This window comes from Macaca nemestrina, chromosome 4 (assembly GCF_043159975.1).
Source record: "Macaca nemestrina isolate mMacNem1 chromosome 4, mMacNem.hap1, whole genome shotgun sequence".
Taxonomy (NCBI): domain Eukaryota; kingdom Metazoa; phylum Chordata; class Mammalia; order Primates; family Cercopithecidae; genus Macaca; species Macaca nemestrina.
The window spans coordinates 52,069,653-52,089,943 of record NC_092128.1 but is presented as its reverse complement, the minus strand read 5'-3'; the positions used below and the strand labels follow the sequence as shown (position 1 = coordinate 52,089,943).

At 36.4% G+C, this 20,291-nt stretch overlaps 1 protein-coding gene across 9 annotated transcripts in view; it reads left to right on the top strand.

Moving 5' to 3' along the window:
• The window catches only part of LOC105475308 (HMG-box transcription factor 1), a 33,519-nt gene that overhangs the window by 2,658 nt on the left and 10,570 nt on the right, over positions 1-20,291 (top strand). For 3 of the 9 annotated variants that reach the window (XM_011730435.3, XM_071094693.1, XM_071094688.1), the window contains exons 2-8: positions 7,987-8,170; positions 10,516-10,744; positions 13,913-14,054; positions 14,461-14,572; positions 14,658-14,770; positions 17,384-17,540; positions 18,249-18,393. In XM_011730435.3, the coding sequence (XP_011728737.3) occupies positions 7,987-8,170; positions 10,516-10,744; positions 13,913-14,054; positions 14,461-14,572; positions 14,658-14,770; positions 17,384-17,540; positions 18,249-18,393 (1,082 nt within the window). Of the gene's footprint in view, positions 1-574; positions 1,496-2,557; positions 2,856-7,986; positions 8,171-10,515; positions 10,745-13,912; positions 14,055-14,460; positions 14,573-14,657; positions 14,771-17,383; positions 17,541-18,248; positions 18,394-20,291 lie in introns of those variants that run through there. The other 6 variants (XM_071094691.1, XM_071094690.1, XM_071094689.1 and 3 more) reach the window with 6 other exon arrangements.

The following is a 20,291-nucleotide window of genomic DNA, read 5'->3' as shown; positions in this document are numbered from 1 at the left end:
CCAGCCTTGCCAACATGGTGAAATTGTATTAAAAATACAATAGTTAGCTGGGCATGGTGGCGCGCACCTGTAGTCCCAGCTACTTGGGAGGCTGAGACAAGAGAATCGCTTGAACCCGGGAGTCAGAGGTTACAGTGAGACAAGATCAGGCCATTGTACTCCAGCCTGGGCATCAGAACAAGACTTACTCTCAAAAAAAAAAAAAAAAAAAAAAAAGTCAATGCCAGGAATTTTCTGTCTGTTAAGTATGAAACTGAGTATTTACTTGGAATAGAAAAATGAATCACAATGAATTAAAAAAAAAAGCTGTCAGATACCTGCTTACACAAAATTCAGGGAAAAATGGCATACTCTAATATTCTTATTAACTGCCTGATGTCAGTAACATTCACATTTTTCATATACTGATCAGCATTTACTTTGGTGCTTCATAATTTCTACTATCATTTTCTATAGAGAAACTAGAAAAATAATTTTCTCCGTAATGTGGTTCATTGAGTTTTTAAAAGTTATTAAACAGCTTAAAAAAGCCTTTTCCACAAGTTTTTATAGATAATGTAAAAATGTTTAGGAGTACAATCAAGTTTAGGAAAACAAGTTTCATAAGAACTTCTACATGATGTCAAGTTTTATTATATGACTCATCTTAAATACTTATTTGAATTGACAGTACTCCTAAAACAGTTCGTGGATGACTGCTTGTGCTATTAATGGGTTTTCTATTGTCTTGATCAATATAGCATTTCATGTTGAATGAGCATGAAATTACTAAGAATTTGTATAGATGTGGATTGGGCAGTGTCTGTGGGATGTAGTATCTTTTATACCTACAATTCTGATAGGTAGATAGGTACTAGTCCCATTTTTTTTGTTTTTACTTATTTTTAATAACTTTTTAGAGATGGGGTCTTGCTGTGTTGCCCAGGTTAGTCTTGAACTCCGGGCTCAAGTGATCTTCCTGTCTCAGCCTCCCAAAGTGCTGGCATTGCAGGCCTGAGCCATTGAGCCCGGCCATTAGTCTTATTTACGAATAAAAAAACGGGTCCAAAAAAGAAAACAGGCCTAGAGATTTAATTGTTGAGGGCCATGAAAGTGTTAAGTGACCAAAACTAATCCACTAAGGGTTTTTGTTGTTTTGTCTTTTTTCTTAGCCCAGTGGCAAACTAGAGTTGTAGACAAGTATCTGTGAAATCTTTGGTTTGAAGTTTTGTTGAAAATACTTTAAAAGAATAGCATTAAGGCCTCTGAGATGCTTTTGGTATAGAAAGTTGCATTTAATATACTTTGTTATGGAGGGTTGTTTTAGCGTGTAATTATGTAATCCATTTAAAATACCTCAGTTTCAGAGATAGAAATTAATTGCAAATTACCTTTTCTTCACCCACTGTTTGAGAACAGTTTGAGCATACAGTCTGGACTGGGTATGGAAATCCTTCAGGATTAGGGGAGAGCATATAGAAGATCCTGCTGTGAATTCCATAATGATGATGGAAAGGTAAGGATTCAGGGAATAATAGCCACTTGAAAGCAGGAAGTAACCCATGCTGGCCTATACCTTTTGTCTTTTTTTCCTTTCAGCTCTCTCCTTCAAAAAGAAAATGGTCCCATTTAGTCATCATAGTCCTGTTTTCTTCATCCATAATAACACTTTATTTACAGAGTTGTTGTGAGTTTAAAATAAAATTAGATGAAGTACATGGAAGTGCTGTGTAGGTAGGCATTTTGTAAAACCTAGTTTCCTTCTTCATTCATTGAGACTTAGCTTTTTCTAGTTCTCTCTTTCTCTCTTAAGATTTTGTGGATATTTGCTTCTGGAAGTTTGCATACCAAAAGCACTGGGGCCTTCCAAGAAAGTAAAATTTGTAATACTGAACATGACATTTCAGAGTACAACTTCTGGAAAATTTTACTGAGAATCACTGATGTAGTGAAGGGATGACATGTGCAGAGTTAACTAAACTACAAGGCAAGCTGTGTTGAATCTGATACCAAAGCAGTATACAAAAGCATGAATGAACAATAGGGTTAGCTCTACCAGGAGATATTTGAAAGAGGAGCTTGTTTATCAAAATGAGTATGTAATTGGTATAATGTATGTAGGGGAGTAAAAAATGTAAGGACTTTTCTGGTATTCCTTTACTGTATTGGAGACCTTGCTTTCTTTCTCCAAAATAGTTGAGAATAGACAGAAGAGACAGAAAACTTCCATTTGTATATGGTTTTGAATTTTGTTTTCATGTATTGAATTCTCAGAATAGCCCTGTGAGGTAAGTAGAGGGACTGTAAGTCTGAGATTGAGTGACCTGTCCCCGGTTACACAGCTAGTAAGAATGAAACCGAAGTCTGTTGTCTTGAAATGTAGCGTCTCTTACTGTGTGGTACTTTTACAGTAGCAGAACTTCAGTTTTCTCAGGACCAAACTTCTGACAGCCTTGAGCAATGAGAGGTGTGAACACGTAGAACTTATATTCAGTAAATATTTATTTGGTTCCTTTGGTTATTTATAGGTAGCTCTGTTTTGAAATTAAAATAATGTTTTTTTCCAACTTCATTTAAGGAGTTTTGGGATGGTGGTTGATAACTAAGACAAAGTGCTGAAGAAATGATAGAAGTTGCAAAGAGACATTAGTGTACTATACTTGGTGAATGTTGGAAACTGCAGGACCTGCTGTAGGGAAGAAAAATGTTCTAGTTGGGAAGAATGAGGAAACCAAAGAGCTCTGCAGAGGGAGGGGGAAGACAAGACAGACTGCAGCTGTGCTTCTGCGGACCCCAAGAACGGCACTGTTCGTGCACAAAGGATAGCTCTGAAGAGAGAGAAATGTGTAGTGCAACTTCTGAATTTCATAATAAAGGTAAAAGTAGGAAATGTTTTAAGTTCAGATAGGGTTGACTACGTAGCTCACATCTGTATGTGAAGCATCGTACAGATATTCATAAGGATTTTTAGTTATCAAAATAGGTTAAATTATATTCTGTATACTTAAGATGGCAGAAATATTTCTACGGAAAGAGTTAAAATCTCCTATCTAAACTGTTAAATATTAGCTGTTTAAAGAACTCATGTAGTGTGACTAGTTTCTTAAGAGTTACTAAATAAGGAATCTGCACTGATATTATCAATCACCTTTTTGGAGAAACATTGCAAAGGAAGCTGGAGACAGGTGGCTTACATAGACAGAGACTGGGAATGTGAATGCTCGCTCTCTCTCTTTTTTTTTTTTTTTAATACCCTCCTTAAAATGTTATAGGTGTTCCTGCATACTCATACAGTATTTCAGTATGATTTTGTCCATAGACTCAAAGAGACTGTTTTAAAGTATAGTTCTGATCATGTCAGACCTCTGTTAAAAAAAAATCCTCAGTGGTTCTTCATTGTCTGATAATTGCTAATCATAACACTAGCCACTGTACATTGAAGGCTTTGTGTTAGGCACTATTCTGAGCATTTCACATTATCTCACTGAGTTTTTATAACAGCCTGTGAGGTAAGTACTTTTATTTCCATTTTATAAACAAGGCATGAAGATTTTAAGTAAATTATTTAGAGTACATAGCTAATAAGTGGCCAATCTGGTATATAAACTCAGGCACCCTGATTTCAGACCCCTTATTCTTGTCTGTAAATAGTTTTCCTAAACTACAATTGAAGACTCTGATCCTAGACTACCTTGCCGTATAGTAGTAGTAGTATAGCCTCAGTATTCATGATCACATGACACACAAGGCCATCCTACTGTGTGGCAAAACTAGATTCTACATTACTCTGATCTCACTAGGACTTTGCCAGCTATATGAGTTTACTCATGTGAGTTTCTCTCATTGGGAGGCCTCTCTCTCTCCTTTTTTTTTTTTTTTTTGTTGAGATAGAGTCTTGCTCTGTCGCCCAGGCTGGAATGCAGTGGCACCATCTCTGCTCACTGCAAACTCCACCTCCCGGGTTCACGCCATTCTCCTGCCTCAGCCTCCCGAGTAGCTGGGACTACAGGTGTCTACCACCGTGCCCGGTTAATTTTTTGTATTTTTAGTAGAGACGGGGTTTCACTGTGTTAGCCAGGATGGTCTCGATCTCCTGACCTCATGATCCGCCCGCCTGGGCCTCCCAAAGTGCTGGGATTCTAGGCGTAAGCCACCATGCCTGGCTTTTTTTCTTTTTTGGAAACGGAGTCTCGCTCTGTCACCCACGCTCTAGTTCAGTGGCGCGATCTCGGCTCACTGCAACTTCTGCCTCCCGGTTCAAGCGATTCTCCTGCCTCAGCTTGCTAAGTAGGTGGGATTACAGGCACGTGCCACCATGCCTGGCTAATTCTTGTATTTTTAGTAGTGAGGGGATTTCACCATGTTGGTCAGGCTCGTCGGGAACTCCTGACCTCATGATCCACCCTCCTTGGCTTCCCAAAGTGCTGGGATTACAGAGAGTCCAGCCCCTTCTTTTCTTTTAACCCATTCATAGCCAAGTCCTGTTCTGTAGAACTGTGGTCATTTGCTTATATCTTTCCACTAAAGTGTAGATTGAGACTCATGATGAATTTTTGTTAGTGAGGTCCAACATTTCATCTAATACAATGCCCTGTGCGTAGTATTTATTAAATAAATGATTTTTTTAATAAGTAGGAATTTAGCAACCATTTTTAGCCCAATGTGTCTCAATATTCTGCACCTGGAAACAAAAACCAGTGCACAAAGCCATACCCCAGGCCAGATAGATCAGATCCTCTGGGGATGGGGCCTGGGAAACATTTTTTTTAAGCGTGTATATGATTCCGTGTGCCACAGGGTAGAGTTGAGAATCACTGATGAAACTAAATTTGCTCCATTTCCCCCCCGCCCAGGAGCAGGTGGAGGCTCAAAATCATGATTTCATACTTGAGAAATAGATTCGCGTTACACATTTTCTCTAGTTGCTAGTTATGTAAGTGAAATTGTTAAATCCCAGCATATTTGCTGTAACTATATGCTAAGACTGACTGTGATCAGTACATTGTACTAAACTGGAGAAGTGTTAATTTCTTCCAAATTTCATCTTTTAGGGGCCTAAAGTAATGGCATGATACATTATTTTTATTGAGATGTGCTGGATGACTTGTCATAATATCTCCCAGGGAGGAGACTGTTGAAACTGAATAGCTATCTGGTTTCCACCTATTAACTATGTATTTTCAGTAACTGTTCTATTTAGGACATTACAAACCCAAAGTATGTTTAATATTGCCCTATGTCTCGGGATAAAAAAATTTCAAAATGCATCATTTTACACTTTTTTCACTATTTCATTTCATCCTCACAACTACTCTCAGAGGAAAGTAGGGCAAGTATAATTAGCTCTATTTTACAGATGAAGAGAAACTCAGTCACTTAGGTCATATATTTGGTAAGTGATCAAGCTGGAATCACAACCCATTTCCTTACGTCTAACCCAGTGCCCTTTTTGCCACACCATAATACATTGTATAGTCAGTATTGAGCAAGGCTCTCAAGCAGTGCCCAGGATAAGGGTTATTTTTGAGGGGTATAGGCAGATAGCATCCAAAATAGAATATTAGACATATGGTAAGGCAATATGCATGCAATTGGGCTGTGTGTCAAGAACCCTGTATCTAGCCATCTAAAATAATCAGATGTAAGCAAATACTTTTAAAAATAAGAATATAAATTCAGTGTTTAGAAGAGTGAAGAAACTCAGAATAGCATATTTAGCAGTAGAGGGTATAAGTGAATTTCGGTACATCCTTAAGATGTATATGTAACCATTTAAAGCTTTGAAAAAAATGACATAGGAAAATGCTTATGAATTTACATTACACAAAAGTATCAAACTATAATATGAACTATGAAGAAAAACATGATTGAGTGTACATGTACATGAAGAATAAATTGGATTGTAATACATCAAAATGTTAAAAGTAAGTCTGGTTGGTGGGGTTAGAAGTAATCACTATATTCCGTTTTTTCCAAAAATTTTTTTTTCCCATTTTTTTGCACAGCGATTGTATTTTCTAGTCAGGAATACATTTCAAAACCAAAAAGATCATGAAAAAGCCTTTGTAGAAAGAAATTTATCAGTGCCATCAGTGTTTATTGGTAATTAACATCATGGCTTAGAAAGCTTATAAATATTAAGTGATTAACATTTTTTCAGTGCGGTTTTGATCAGCGTGCACTGGGGTAGTACCCCAGTGACTTTCAGTGACTTTTAACAGCAATATATTTTATTGCTTTATTTTGAGGAAAAATATGCTGTTGCAAAAGTCAGGATTTTTTTGTGTATTTCATATTCACTCATTAGAACTTTATTACTCATTAGAACTTTAAGAGATGGAGTCTTGCGACATTGCCCAGGCTGGATTCTAACGCATAGGCTGAAGTGTAGTCCTCCCCCTTCAGTCTACCCCAAGTAGCTGGAACTATAGGCACGAGCTACTGCATCAGGCTGGAACTTTTTTAAAAAATGGAATTTAGACTAGAGCCTGATAAATCAGAAAATCTTACCATTGTTGCTTATGTTAAATAAAGAACTAATTTGATCATTGTCCAAAGGGTGGAATAAAAGGTATAACCACATTTTCCTTTCATAATAATATTTAGTTGTTGGATTTTGCTGAGAAATTATTTAAATATGTTAACCCATATTCTCTTCCTTCTGATAATTTTGTAGGCTTGCAGGTAGATTTACTAGTTGTTTAAATTTCCCGTGATTATTATTCATCTTTCTAGACATAGTATCTTATTCAGAATGACAGGTATCTTTTATCATGGCTAGGTCCCAAATTTTCATTAAGAAAACCTAAGAACAGTTTTATTTTTATGAGAATTGTAATATATGACCATTTTAGGAAACTCTTAAATGTTATTTAGAAAATGTATTTTTTTTGGTTGGGCGCGGTGGTTCATGCCTGTAATCCCAGCACTTTGGGAGGCCGAGGCGGGTGGATCAGCTGAGGTCAGGAGTTCGAGACCAGCCTAGCCAACATGGCAAAACCGTGTCTCTACTGAAAATACAAAAAAGTAGCTGGGCGTGGTGGCATGCACCTGTAATCCCAGCTACTCGGGAGGCTTAGGCAGGAGAATCACTTGAACCCAGGAGGCGGAGGTTGCAGTGAGCCGAGATCATGCCTCTGCCCTCCAGCCTGGGTCACAGAGCGAGACTCCTCCGTCTCAAAAAAAAGAAAAATGTATTTTTTTTTAAGTGTGCTGAAGTAGTTCACTTTGAGAATGAGGAAACAAAATAAACACAGTAAATAGAGACATTAAAATAGAATATTCCTCCAGTCTTTTTAACTTTTATTGAGGAAAGTTTTTAAATTTCCTTTTGAATTTGAAGGTACAAGTGAAAAAAAGAGTCCTATTAGTCTCAGTTTTTGCATCTGAAAGGAAGGTTACTAGGTTAAAGAAATAAAAGTATATATAATGCCATTTTTCTTCAGCAGAAAATACTTTTTTTTTTTATAATTCAAGATATTAATCTTTTGGGATTGAGATGTAATTTAGTGCTGAGTATTCAGTTGTAGGCCAAGATATTAAGGAGTCATCAGAGTCTAAAGGATTTGAGGGAGCTATGAATGGCAGTGTATAATTAAGTTAAAATGTAACATTGTGGCGGGGCATGATGGCTCACGCAGGTAATCCCAGAACTTTGGGAGGCCCAGGATATCTTGAGGTCAGGAGTTTGAGACCAGCCTGGCCAACATGACGAAACCCCATCTCTTCTAAAAATACAAAAATTAGCTGGGCATGGTGGCGCATGCCTGTAATTGTCCTACTTCGGTGGCTGAGGCTGGAGAATTGCTTGAACCCGGGAGGTGGAGTTTGTAGTGAGCTGAGATCATGCCACTGCACTGCAGTCTGGGCGACAGAGTGTGACTATGTCTCAAAAAACCAACAATAACAACAAAAAAAACCAACATTGTCGTGTCTCTGATTTATTTTAGGTTTGTGTAATGCCCAAATTGCGTGGCTTGACATTATTTCTCATGTTTTTATTTTAAGTCAGAGCACCATAACATGGTGTGGGAAGTGAAGACAAATCAGATGCCTAATGCAGTACAGAAACTCCTGTTGGTGATGGACAAGAGAGCCTCAGGAATGAATGACTCATTGGAGTTGCTGCAGTGTAATGAGAATTTGCCATCTTCACCTGGATATAACTCTTGTGATGAGCACATGGAGCTTGGTAAGCAAAATTAAAAGTTACATAGGAATCTCACTAAGATTCAGATAACTTTTCATACTTAGCCCGCTTCTCCACCAACCTTGACTGGCTAGAAAAGGATATGAAGTATTTGTATATTAGAAATTTTCAACATTCTGTTATTGCTTTTAAAATAGTACTTAAAATCAACATGAGTTGGGCTATTTGTGGTTATTGTAGAGACTCGTTTACAGATTATTAAATTAAACTACTTTGTGTATAAAGACTGGACCCCACTTGTGGCTTTTCGAAAGATGCTACTTTTGAAACATACTCGAGAGAGCTCAGTAAAATATGCTGAGCCACTCTTCGTGGCAGATTTGCTGGTATGATGTGGAAATTGCAGTGGACCCTTGAAACTTGAGGATCTGACATTTATGGTTGTCACTATTGCTGAACTACTCCTTGAGATATGTGACCTGTAGAAATGTGTAAGTTTGTTGAGGTATGTTTTTGAATTGTATTGCTTCGAGGCTGGTGTTCAGGAGTACAGAGCTAATGAGTGACCTTGGCTTGCTGCCCAGCTTTTCAGCTTGGCGTTGCCCCTATTTAATATATGGGGGTTTCCCTTCATGTTTATAAAAACGCTGGGGAGAAGATACAGCTGTCTTATTTTTACAAATGATGAAATGGAGGAGATTATGTACTGTGGTAATGTTTGGAAATTTGGAGATTTAAGCTCTTGGGACACATAACCTGCTTGAATGCCAAGGATTTTCTGGGCCCTAGTATGAGTACTGGTTACTTTTGAGCAAGGAGTGCCATTTAAATCAGGTAGTTGATCTTCCTCCATCATGTTTTTGGTTTAAGGAGGAACTCAGAAACTTAGGGCCCAGGGGAGTAAAATAACATGCCCCTTCCACCTATGACTTCGTTTAAAAAGTAGTTAATTTCCTGAACTTCAGAACAAATGAACCCTTTGCAGTAAATGAACGTTGGTCAAAGGCAATGAGGGAAAGGAAATAGCTATACCAGCATGAAAATTGTAGGGTAGAATTATTTTAAATTGGTGTGATGTTCTAGAACTCCTTGGCTCCTTCATGACTCCATGAAAGAAGTCAGTTTTTACCAATGGATATCCTGAGTCAGTACTTCTAATTAAAACATTTTAGTTTGGCTTGGCATGATGGTTCACACTAGTAATCCCAGTACTTTGGGAGGACAAGGATCATTTTGAGACCAGGAGTTCAAGACCAGCCAGGTCAACGTAGCGAGATCTCATCTCTACAAATTTTTTTTTTTTTAATTAGCTGGGCATGGTGGGCACATGCCTGTAGTCCTAGCTACTTGAGAGGCAGAGGCGTGAGGATCACTTGAGCCCAGGGATCCAAGGCTTCAGGGAGCTATAATTGTACCACTGCACTCCAGCCTGGGCAACAGAGTGAGACCCTGTCTCAAAAAAAACAATTTTCTTCTTTTTTTAAAGATTAGGACATTTCAGTTTTAGTAGACTGTTCTGGAATATTTGCCTGAATAGAATTATGCATACATTTATAGTGACATTGAGGAGACTAGAAGTTTTCTTGACTTGTATATTTAAGGGACCCAGTAGGTTTGTGGAGTTTGTAGTATGTGTTTCATGGAGAGTTGTTTTTTTTTAAGCCTTAAAGATGCTTTTTCTTTCCTACTGCATACACACATACATACAAATATATATATATATATATTTTTTAAAAGAATATATATATATATATATTTTAAAAGAATATATATATAATTTTTTTTAAAGAATTCAGTATTTTGGAATTCAGTGTTCCTTATAGTGCTTGGTGTGTACATGAATGGTACTTGGGTAATATTTCTAGTCGTCTTATGGGGAACTGAAAGGGTATTGTGAACTACCTTTTAAGAATGCACTTATAGGAAAAAATAACCAGTAAATATTAACAAGATCAGAATTTATTAGTGAAAAGAAATACTTTAACACAGAGTTGTGTAAGTAGTAGCATAAATATTTATGTGATCTATATTATTATGGAAATTATTGTTTTCATTATAGTCTGTATAACAGGTTATTAAAGTATGTGATTAGTAAGTACATAATGCACACATAAAATGTGCTTTTCTTGATTAACTTGTTAATGTAAAAATGTCTCAATGGCATATGGGTCACTCCTAGGTGAGGTACAAAAACCTAGGGGGAATAAAAAGCAGAAAACACAAACCAGATCATGTTTTTCCAGTCTGTGAACAGAATGTTAAATTTATGCTTTTCCTCTCTCAAAATTAATTAGCTAAAATTGACTTCTCTTTTAACTGCAGTTATAATATTGTTCCTTGTATTAGTAATTTCCTTTTTATGATTTTGAGTGTGCTTATATTTGCAGATGACCTTCCTGAACTTCAGGCAGTACAAAGTGATCCTACCCAATCTGGCATGTACCAGTTGAGTTCAGATGTTTCACATCAAGAATACACAAGACCATCTTGGAACCAAAATACCTCAGACATACCAGAAACTACTTACCGTGAAAATGAGGTGGACTGGCTAACAGAATTGGCAAATATCGCGACCAGTCCACAAAGTCCACTGATGCAGTGCTCATTTTACAATAGGTAGGAGCATTGATTATATTTTTATTTTAAAATTCTATCATTACAAAAAGGTTTTGTTTAAAATTTTTTCTAGTTTAAAAGTAATAATGCTTTAAATTATTAGAATTTAAGTCATTAGAATTAAGCTCCTTATCTAATGATCAAAGACTTATTTCACTTACTACCATGATTTCATATTTTGAGAATTAAAGGTGATAATGAGAACCATAGAGTAAAAAATATTTGTAAATGTTTAAAATAAATTAGACCATGAAATAATTTTACTACATATAGAAATGAAAATTATATTTGTCTAAAGAAGCAGAGTTGTAATCAAGATTATATTTTAAACTTTTATCAAACTTGAGTTGGGTTCCATTTGGTCTAGGTTTATTTCTTCCATAGTTTATGTGGCCTTATGTTATTTGCCTGTTTGCTAATTCTAAAATTTGCTAATATTGAAATCTTAAACTTACAAAAGTGGATTAAAAGTGGGTAACACTGTTTCATATATCCAGACAGAGTTTAAGAAAATGAGTGTGCTATGAAATTATAGAAGCTTCCAGCTAATATGCCTAGGGAGACCTAAGTGGAAAATACTTTATTGTTTATCCCTAAAAAGAAATGGATAAATATGACAGTTTATAAGGGAGAGAAATGCCCATATTTGCACACCTGTGAGTAGGAAATGATAGACCAGAGTTTTATACTAGGTAATGTAGGAATAACTGTAAACTTTGTTAGTGCTCCTGAGTGTAATGCATTGCCAAAGAATAAACTTATTAGGTATGAAATCTCACTTTTCTTGTAATCTATTAAGTTGTGCTGCTTTTCTTGTATTTAGCAGGATATTGATCTTGACTAGAGCAAATTGAATTTAGTTAACTTCAGTTTAATTCCATGTTTGTTTCCATAGGAAAGAAAACTTCCTTTCAGAGTTCCTATTTCCTTTATAGTCCTAGTTTTCATTGTAATCTTAATAGTCAAAAAGCTAAAAATTATTATTTTTTAAAAAAACCCGATTTAACTATCGGATTTGTTTTCTTTCTCTAGAGATAATACTTTTTTTCAGTTTTTACAGCAGAGTCATAGGATTAATAATACAGTTTATGGAAAGTGTGTAAACCCTTCAGAAGAAAATCAGTGTAAATAAAAACATAAGACATAAAGAAAGGAGTATCTCCCTGAGGATGTATTATTCTGTCCAGCATTTTAAGTAATGCTCTGCTCTCTGGCCTGCCTCCTAACACTGTCTGCTCATGCAGCTTCTTGTTGGGTGTTAAACTGTGTTACTGAGCTTTGATATCTGAAGTCTTAACTGTATAGTTAAGGAGTTGAGGACAGGTAAAAATTTATATTACCCCTGCATAGATAGAGAAATGAAGAAATCAATGCTGTGGGTGTTGAGACATGTTTAGCATGTTAATTTTCACAGAGTATTCAGGCCATATGCATTTTAGAATATCACATTGTTCTTCATTTTGATTTATTTTTACTTTTTGTCACTTCCGTTTTAAGTGGTTAAACAGAAGAACTGATAAAACTCACTTTTTAAAATTAGGGAGTCAGGGATGAACAAAAGGAATATTTAGCAGTTTGGCCATTCTCTCATACTTCATTTATATCTAAATGTGTAATAACAGGATGGCCAGTTTTTGGGCAAAAGATGAAACATTTAGCATATAATTTGAAATCAAAACTTGGAGAGTATGCTAAAATGCATGGATATCTGAGGGCCTTTTGATTTAAGGAGTGATATGAACATGAAAGCAAAGTATAGATCCTTATGTAAAAGTAATTTCTGGAAAGGTAAAATGCAAAATGTTAATGAGGATAAAGTAGAAATTGAAGGGCTAATACAATTTCTCAGGAAATAAGGGAAAAATTGGAAAGATGTCCTTTCTCTCTCTCTTTTTTTTTTTTTTGTTTTTGAGACAGAGTCTTGCTCTGTTGCGCAGGCTGGAGTGCAGTGGCGCAATCTCGGCCCACTGCAAGCTCCACCTCCCAGGTTCACGCCATTCTCCTGCCTCAGGCTCCTGAGTAGCTGGGACTGCAGGCGCCCACGACCACGCCTGGCTAGTTTTTTGTATTTTTAGTAGAGATGGGGTTTCACCGTGTTAGCCAGGATGGTCTTGATCTCCTGACCTTGTGATCTGCCCGCCTCGGCCTCCCAAAGTGCTGGGTGGGATTACAGGAGTGAGCCACCACACCTGGCCCTTCCTCTCCTTTTTAAAAGAGTATTAGTATAGATATGCATAAACTTTTTCTATTAAGCACCACATCTCTATTTGGCATCTCAACAATTATCCTGATTTGGGACCTTACCTTCAGATGGTTTTCCCTCCTCCACCTGTCTTCCTCTCTGCTTCCTTTCCAGACTGCTGAGTCCGTACATGTCATTAATCATCCTTTATAAGCTTGTTTCTTTCTGTTACCCCACCCATGAATATCTGGTTTGTTTGTGAGGGAAGGATCTGGGTATGCTCCTGGGAGCTCCATATACTCTAAAGGGAGCATTGTCTGGTAAAAGAGACTTTTGAGGGGAAGAGAAGAGGGAAAGGGATAAAGTTTTTTTTTTAAGGTGATCCTTGGGGAGAAAAAAACAACTAGACCTTATATGTAGTTGCTTTTCAGCAAGTTTGTATTAGAAAACAAGAAATAGTGTCCAGTTACGAGGAGGGTGGATAGGCTGCTCTCTGCTATAAAAAGTTTAAGCATTTTTGCTTAAGGTAGTTGTTATATCTGTCCAGTGATATGTGGTTGGTAGATAAAGAGTTCAGAATTGGTTACGTTAAGCTTAAATGCTGTCTTCATACTGGGAGTTACTGAGTACATCAAAGTAGAAGAAAGAAATGGATAGGACGCCCTGCATAAGTGGATATTAACATTCACGAATGAAATACACACGTATATGTATTGATAGAAAAATGAATGGGATAAATGAAACCGTAGTCGTAATTTAAAATATATTGTCAAATCTGAAAAAATGGTATCTAAAATGTGAGGATAATTTGGATAAGGAGTTAAGGAATATGATTATAAAATGAAATCTTGCTGTCTTTATTCATGTTTACCATAGATGTGTTCAATGTAATAACATTGGCATTTTAAATACGAAGTTATTTCATCAACAGGAAAGATCTACTTTAAGGACCTATGCTTACGGTTAAAACTGTTGCTTTATTTTAGATCATCTCCTGTACACATCATAGCCACTAGCAAAAGTTTACATTCCTATGCACGCCCTCCACCAGTGTCCTCTTCTTCGAAGAGTGAGCCAGCCTTCCCTCATCACCATTGGAAGGAGGAAACACCAGTAAGACATGAAAGGGTAAGTTTATTTATGAGGTTAAACTTTTACAAAGTTTGCACAACAGTTGAAATACATTAACTTTCCCCATAGGAAATAGTCTCATTGTTCTGTTAGTGATCTGGATTTGATTTTATATACAGCTCTACTATGTGTTAGGAAAGTTTATTATTAATGGGAATGTGCATATAACTTAAGCTTGCAAAAACTTTGTTTTGTGTGTGTGTGTGTCTTTTTTTTTTTTTTTTAAGCAAATTCTCCCATAGCCTGACAATCTTCAGTTTTTGAAGGCATTATATTTTCCCTAAGTTTAGAATTATTAAGTTACCCGCCTACAAGCATGGGCCTAAAGACGTGAGATGAAAACAGATATTAAAAGGTATATTTTAAAAACAAATAAAAAAGTTGATAATATTTTTCTCCATAGGCAAATAGTGAGTCAGAATCTGGCATTTTCTGCATGTCCTCCCTGTCAGATGATGATGATTTGGGATGGTGCAATTCCTGGCCTTCAACTGTCTGGCACTGTTTTTTGAAAGGTAAAAAAAAAAACCTTGAATTTTCTACAGCTTACTTGTCTAGTACAGTCACATGTCTAATACTTGTTTTCTACCTAAACCTTAGGCACACGACTGTGCTTTCATAAGGGAAGCAATAAGGAATGGCAAGATGTTGAAGATTTTGCTAGAGCTGAAGGCTGTGATAATGAGGAAGATCTTCAAATGGGCATTCACAAGGTTAATTTAAAAGTCTTAAAAAATTTTTCAAAATCTTTCAAAATGAAACAAGATATGTTGTTAATCTACAGAAATATCCTCCATTCACTTTCATATTTAAATGACATCTTACATTTTAGGTAGAGAACTTTTATGACCACTCATTGCTTAGTCTGATGGGGAGGAGCATTGATTTTAGGTTTGCCTTTCTATCATGCTTTCTTGGATGGGAAATAGTATATTTCTTGGTGCTTCTTTGTGTTTTATACACTTTACATTGGGGAAAACTGATATTACAAATATGTAATGAGGCCGGGCGCGGTGGCTCATGCCTGTAATCCCAGCACTTTGGGCGGCCGAGATGGGCAGATCACGAGGTCAGGAAATGGAGACCATCCTGGCTAACACGGTGAAACCCCGTCTCTACTAAAAATACAAAAATATTAGCCGGGCGAGGTGGTGGGCGCCTGTAGTCCCAGCTATTCAGGAGGCTGAGGCAGGAGAATGGCGTGAACCCGGGAGGTGGAGCTTGCAATGAGCCGAGATTGCGCCACTGCACTCCAGCCTGGGCGACACAGCGGGACTCTGTCTCAAAAAAAAAAAAAAAAAAAAAAAAAGTATGTAATGAATAAATTAACTAACCAAAGCCTTGCCTTAGGTAATCTACAAAGTGATTAATTCCCCTATAGATTATTGACAGTCAATTATTGTAAGGTACTTTATATAAGCTGTTTTATATTAAGTTACTAAAACTAGCATTTTCTAAGTTGATGAGCAAAAGCAGTAGCAAGCAATATTAGGATAAAGTTGACACCTTTCACTTTGAAATTTTTAATTTCTCCATCTCTCCTGTAGGCAAGAAAATGGGCATGTGAGATGTGCTTGTACAAATTCTTTTTTTGATCCTGCTGTGTCTCACTATTAAGTCTCTTGAGAAAAATTGTCCTGTCTTGGCTGCCTTCAGTTTCCTCCCCTTGCTTTACTCTTCACTTTAGTAAAGTTCACAATAGTCTTAACTTTCGCCTCTACTGCTCTACAAAAATTGTCTCAAAGGTTACTAGCTTTATTCTGATTTCTAGGATGAGAGACCTTATTTGTTCTGTTTGACATCTGTACAATATTTGACACATTGGGTTAGTTCCTGACATTGTCTTCCCTTGATTTGTGTAGCATGGCAGCATCCTGATTCTTAGTCTTTTAGGTCTGGTACTTGACTGTCCACAATGCTGAATATTAGACAAGATTCTGCCCCCTTCACTTTCTTCACCAGTTCCTCTCTCCTGATAATGTCAGCAGCGCCTCCATCGTGTCCTGTGGAAAGCACTCTGGACTTGGAGTCAGGAAACCTGGACTCTCTTTATAGCTTCTCCAGCAATTATCTGTGTTACTGATCTTAGGCAGATTGTTAACCCCTCTGAGTATTGGCTGCCTGATCTGAAAAATGGGATTGGATTACTTTTAAGGTCTCCTGCAGCCCTGAGAATTAGAAGATTTTGTAATTTCATTATTTGCCAGTCTGTGTCTATAACCTTCACCTGCACATTTCCAGCTGCATGTTAGACATCTCTACATGAATATCAGTCAATTATTTGAGCTAAGCTTAGTATGACCAAAATTGCCCTCACCTTTTTCTTCATCTTCTTGGCTTACTTTTCTCCTATTCTGTTAAAGTTATTATTATCCTCCTTCTTGATTACCAGATTCAAAACCATGAAGTTAGTCTTTTACTATTCTATTTCTTCCATTTATATTCATTTCATTCTAATTCTGTAAAAATTTTTAAGTCATTCTCTCTTATTCATTACCTTGTTCATGTGTTAGCATAATTATGCTTGGATACTATAGCAAGCTTTTGGCATGTTTGTCTCCTTTGTTTTTCGGTGAATGTAAGGGTAAGGATCATGTTTGTTAGTGTTTGTATTTTCAGATCCTACCATGTGGCATGTGTTAAATGCTCAGTATTCATTGAATTTAAATTTGTCTGCTTCTATTACCATTGCACTTGTCAATTCAGGTCTATAATAGGTGTCTCTCATTATATCCTCAAGTAATTGAATATGAGATCTTTCCTTCTGTAGAGTTTCTTCTTATTTACCATCATCTTAAAAATTGACAGTCATGCTGATGAAAACACTTTGATTGATTTCCCAATACCTTCTAAGCAAAAAGTGTAAGTACTTTGCTTGTCTTTAAGAGGCCTTTACTAACTGGCCTCTCTTTATTAACTTTATTTGCCCCAGATCTGAACTCACCTTGTATTTTTAGCAAATACTCAGCACTCCCCAAAGAAGTTGTTAATTACAGATTTCTTGGTGCAAGGCATGTCCTTCCATCTTTCTAAGTTGCATTCTCAGTTCCAATTGGAATTGAAAATCCTCCTTAATCTCTCTTTTGGAATTAATAACTCTTTATTAAACTGCGTCACCATTATTTATACTTGAGTGCAATTGCTTATTCCAGTCTAGTTACTTACATATGTGTCTTTCTTCACTACTGGGTTTGAAAGCTCTTTAATGGCAGGGATCCTGTCTTGGTTATTTTTACCTTTTCCACAAAGTCTTACATGTAATGGGAACTTCACAGTGTTTTGAATTGAATATTTCCAATTCATTCACGCTATGCATATATTTTCAGGGCTATGGTTCTGATGGTCTAAAGTTGTTATCACATGAAGAAAGTGTATCATTTGGCGAGTCTGTACTGAAGTTGACTTTTGATCCTGGTACAGTAGAAGATGGTTTACTTACCGTAGAGTGTAAGCTGGACCACCCTTTCTATGTTAAAAATAAAGGTAGGGCTTGAATTGCATTTGTAGTAACGTTTTTTAAACAAAGCTTCTTAAATCTGTAATTATGTCTGTAGCTTTGATGATTAAGAAAAAATAATTTGAGGGGAAAACATCTTTCAAACTAAATAAAAAACTACCATAGGGAATGCTTATAATAATACCTAATGGTGCTTAAGTATCTTAGCAGTAGTCAGGTGGAACTCTATTTCCTGTGAGTGTAAGAAATTTTTAGATTCATGTAGCATACTATAATAAACTTTCTGTTATCTTGGTATAGTTTGGGGAATGTAGTGATCTGGTTATCACATTTTCATTAAGAGTTACCAAATATGATATAAACCTGAATCACTCTTCAGAGCCTTATTATAGTAACACCATGTTAAACATAATTTTGTAATTCAGAAACTATTTCATGGTCTCAGTCATCATTTATCACTTATTGTCATTGTAGACTGATGGAAGTGCTGATTGATAGAGGAGCCCTATATATAATAAAATGCTGAATGATAAGCTAGTTTTAGAGGGCTCTTACATTGCTGAAAGGAAATACTTATCTAGTACTTTATTGTAAAGATACATGACTTGTGTTAGAGAATCTCTTGAGATTTAGCAATAACTTTTTATTTTTAAGATATAGAAATGATATGTCTGTTCTGAAGTAGGGTGCTTTCTGTGAGTCCTCATCCTTTATGCAACATTGTTTAACTTTAGGTTGGTCATCATTTTATCCAAGCTTGACTGTGGTACAGCATGGCATTCCATGTTGTGAAGTTCATGTTGGCGATGTATGTCTACCTCCTGGACACCCCGATGCCATTAATTTTGATGATTCAGGTGTTTTTGATACATTTAAAAGGTAATATTGGATTAATTCTTTGTTTTATTTTCCTCTTAAAGTTTGCCCTTCATTTCCCTAATGGTTGTTAAGTAGGATATTTAGGAATTTCAGTCTTTAAAGATTTGAGAATGATGAAATGAAAACTTACTAGGTAATTAAAGTATAATAGTTAACAGAGTTTTGCATATAGTTGTCATATAGGAAAATTGAGTTTATAAAACATTTAGGATTAGATAAGGAAGAATATCACACGTTACATGACCAAGAGTTTAATGGTTCAGCTTTGATAGTTACATTTAAAAAGTTGTGGTATCTGGCCAGTTGTTTTTAAACAGCTTATACATCTCTTGTGTTTTTTGTAGTTAACTGTATTTTTCTTGATATATTAGTTAACTGTATCTTTGTTTAATACTTATTTTGACCAAGGGCATTAGTTGCATGGTTTAACAAACAGTAGAAAATAGGCCAAACTTGACATCTAAAGGCTTAGAGAGGGGAAGTAGTTATTCCTGAGATCACGTTGCTGGTAAGCGGCAGAGTAGGACAAGAACCAACGTGTCCTGACTCCAGAAGGTTGGTCAGCTATCTTCATTTATATGGGCTTTTCCTGGTTTTTGTGCTGAAAGTCCAGCTTTCAGGAAACCCCTCAGTCCTAGACAAACTGGAACAATTGGTCACCTTGCTCCTAGAAGGAACCCAGAGAAAGTCTGCTTGTAGATATCTGGGATTTAAAGATACATTCTTTCTTTAAGATGATTATCAAATCCATAGGCATGTACGGGCACTAATTAGAGAATTCCCAAGAGTCCCTGCTGGCCTGTAGATTTTATTTCATTCAGTTTAATTAATATATTTTATATATCATGAGGATGAAACTATTATTAAAAAAGCAAATCGCATAGGGCCTGACACAAGCCACATGCTCAATAAATGTCTACAAGCTTATACTCTTAATGCTGTTTGATTATATCCCTCATACACACTCTTTTTTGAAAAACTAGAAAAATGAGTCAAAATTTTAATGACTGATACTTAGGATATATAGATTAGTGATAACTCCTATGTTTTGGTGAGACTGTAACCTGATAGAAAAATTTTGGAAGATAATTTGGCTTTATCTTGTAAAGGTATTAGCAATTTCATTCCTCTTTTATATATATCCTAGAGAAGTAAATTCTTGTAATCATGCTCAAGGAGATGTGCAAATAAGTTTGTAGCTGTATTGCTCATGATAGCAAAAATGTGGAAACTGTCAATACTTATTAACTGGAGAGTGACTCCATGAATTCTGTTATAATCATAGTGGAATTAGTGGAAAATGAATGAACCTTAGGTATACACTTTAAGACATGGATCAATTTTTAAGACAATGTTTAGTAAAAATAAGTCTTGGAAATATACAGTATGAGTCTATTTTATGGAATCATGTTCCTTAGAAATAAATAAAATAACCATTATATATGGTATGTAGCACACATTATATAATTATGTCAGGGGTCCCTGAAGACTAGCCCCCAGGTTTGATGATTTGCTCAGAGAATTCACAAGACTCAGCACATAGTTGTGCTCATGGCTGTGACTTATTATGGCAAAAAGATATTAATACAAAGCAAAACTGGGAAAGGGAAAAGATGTGGGGTGAAGTCTGGGGGAAGCAAGGCTTCCAGGGATCCTCTCCCAGTGGGATTAAGGGCATGTTTTATTCCCCCAGCAGTGGGCTGTGACAACATATATGAAATATCTCCTAGGGAAGCTCGTTAGACTCACTCGGGCACCTAGGGGTTTTATTGAGAGCAGTCACGTAGGTTTCTTCTGCCTGGCACATACCAAAATCCAGACTTCCAAAAGGAAAGCAGGCATTCAGAGCAAACTGTTGTTTGTACATCCAGTTTAGGCATAGTAAGCCACTCAGTTGT